At 59.5% G+C, this 2,272-nt stretch overlaps 1 protein-coding gene across 1 annotated transcript; it reads left to right on the top strand.

The window, feature by feature from the left end:
• The first annotated feature begins 775 nt into the window (after positions 1-775).
• Positions 776-1,898, top strand: LOC103809814 (FXYD domain-containing ion transport regulator 6-like). The gene is made up of 6 exons (XM_009082683.1): positions 776-833; positions 1,034-1,081; positions 1,209-1,283; positions 1,419-1,455; positions 1,727-1,776; positions 1,870-1,898. Exons 1-6 carry the CDS (start codon positions 776-778, stop codon positions 1,896-1,898), a joined length of 297 nt encoding a protein of 98 aa, XP_009080931.1.
• The last annotated feature ends 374 nt before the right edge of the window (positions 1,899-2,272 follow it).

Here is a 2,272-nt window from a genome sequence, read left to right as displayed (position 1 = left end):
TGAATTGGTGCTGTGTGTGCTGGCAGTGCCCTCCCTTGGCAGAGCAGTGGTCAGTGCCAGCTGTGAGGTCTGACCCATCCCAAATGGGTACAGCAGTTTGGGACATGCACCTCTGCCCGAGCTGGCAGGGAGTGACATAGCCTGGCCACAGCATCAGGGTGGCACCTCTGGGAGAAGGGTCTGTGCCCCAGCCAAGTGTGCGAAGGGACAGGGACAGGCTCAGCTTGGAGGAGACACTGAGTATTTATGGTCTCCCCTTGCTGCTGTAGGGAGCCCGGAGGGCAAGTGTGGCTCTGAGCTCACATCCCACCAGGGCCACTGGCCTCATTGTAGGAGTGTGCTGTAATTGCTATGCTAATTGGGACAAATTAAAGTATGCTCTGGGTGAAGGGCACAGTATTGACCTTGATGAAGAGATCACAGCCCCGATGCTGGCCCCATTGCCTGCAGAGCAAAGTCGAGACTGCACTGAGATCTATGCCAAGTGCAGAGACGGTGGAAAATGTGCTGCAGAACCCCACAAAAAGTCTGTCTGTGTACTCAAAGCCTTCCCTTCCATGGTGCCTGTGAGTCACCATGACCCATGGGCTGGGGGCAGTGTGCCATCACTGGTATTGTTCCCTGGGTGTTCCCCAGGGCCAGCCTGGCTCCTTCTCCCATGGCATGGGCTGGTCCAGGGTTGTCTGTAGTCCCCTGGTGCCCCCTGAGCCATCCCAGTTCCCTCCATGAGCCATCTGGGTGCTGACACATGCTTCTCCCCTCTCTTGCAGTGGCCATGGAGGCATTGCTCATCTTCCTGTGTTCCCTGCTGGTTCCAGCAGCCGTGGCAGACGGTAGGTGCCAAGTGTTTCCTGCATGCAGTGTGGGAAAAGGCTGTGGGACCCTGGGAACAGCCACCCCACGGATCCAAGGGGGCTGGAGTGGGGCTGCCCTGGGAACCTGCAGCCCCAGGGGGGAGCCTGTGCTGACTGAGGGGCTGCCAGGGCTCAGCTGGGGCTCACTCACCTCACATCCCTACTCTGCTCTTTTCCAGTGGCCACGGCCACCCAGGAGAAGGAGGAGGAGGACCCCTTTAACTATGGTGAGCATTGCTGTGTGTGGGGATGGATGTGCTGGTGGGGATGTGTGTGCTTGTGGCATAGGGAGCAAAAGAGCTGCCCCCCTTCCCTGAACCCATCAGGAATGAGCCCCTGTGCCTCCTCCCACAGATTACCAGAGCCTGAGGATCGGGGGGCTGGTGTTTGCTGTGGTCCTGTTCACTGTTGGCATTCTCCTTATACTCAGTAAGTTGGGGACCTGGCAGATGCTGGGCTGGCAGGCTGGGGCAGTGGGGACCCTCCCTGTGGTGGGAGGCACTGGGAAGGGCCATGTCCCATTTCCCCTTTGGCCACACTCACAGGGTTTCTCTCCCCTTGCAGGCAGGAGGTGCAGGTGCAGTTTCAGCCACAAGCCCAGGTGAGTGAGGGCAGCATAGTGGGGAGCATGTTCCTTGGAGAATCCTTCTGCTCCTCTCCTCCTGGGCTCCCTCCTGCAGTTGGCTGCACCCTCTGAGTGTCTCTTTTGAGTGCTCAAAGGTGGGAGATGCTCCACTGCAGAGCTCCTGCGTGGCAGAGCAGCTCTGCATGCTCCCAGGGCACCTTCCTCGGTGTGCCCCTGTGCCACTGGGCATCCCACCCCTGGGACAGGGTGCAGCTCACAGCCACTCTCACCATGCTCCTCCTTGCAGGGCTCCAGGGGACGAGGAGACTCAGGCAGAGACCCTGATCACCTCGAACGGTAAGGTCACCGTCCCCTGTTTGCTGTGCCACTGCTCTGGGTCACAGCCAGCGCTGGGTGGGCACTGCAAACCCTCTGCTCTTCCCTTTGCAGCAACAGGGGCACAGAAAGCAGAGAACTGAAGAGGAGCCATGCGGTGAGTCCCAGAGCAGCGTGGGCAGTGGCACCAGGGCGAGAGGGACAGCTGGGGCTGCAGATGAGGGTAACTGGGGCTCTGAGCAGACCTGTCTGCTGGGACCAGGCAGCTCTGCACGGTGTGGGGGTGAGCACTGGCAGGGGAACTCGCAGTGCTGACGAGGTCCCGGCTGTCCCCAGGCAGCCCAACAGGAAAAGGAAGCATCTGTCTGTATTTTCCCTTGTTACACTTCCTTTTCTTGTGCTTCTCCACCCCAAAGTTGGTTTAAGGGCGTTTAGAGAGCTGGATGTGAGTCCCTCAGTGTGTCTCGCTCTGTGCCTGCAGTCAGAGCTCCCCGAGCTCCTGGCTGTGTCCTGGTTT

Source organism: Acanthisitta chloris, unplaced genomic scaffold, assembly GCF_000695815.1.
Source record: "Acanthisitta chloris isolate BGI_N310 unplaced genomic scaffold, ASM69581v1 scaffold30609, whole genome shotgun sequence".
Lineage (NCBI taxonomy): Eukaryota > Metazoa > Chordata > Aves > Passeriformes > Acanthisittidae > Acanthisitta > Acanthisitta chloris.
The sequence above is the reverse complement of the archived record's forward strand: the minus strand, read 5'-3'. Positions and strand labels throughout refer to the sequence as shown.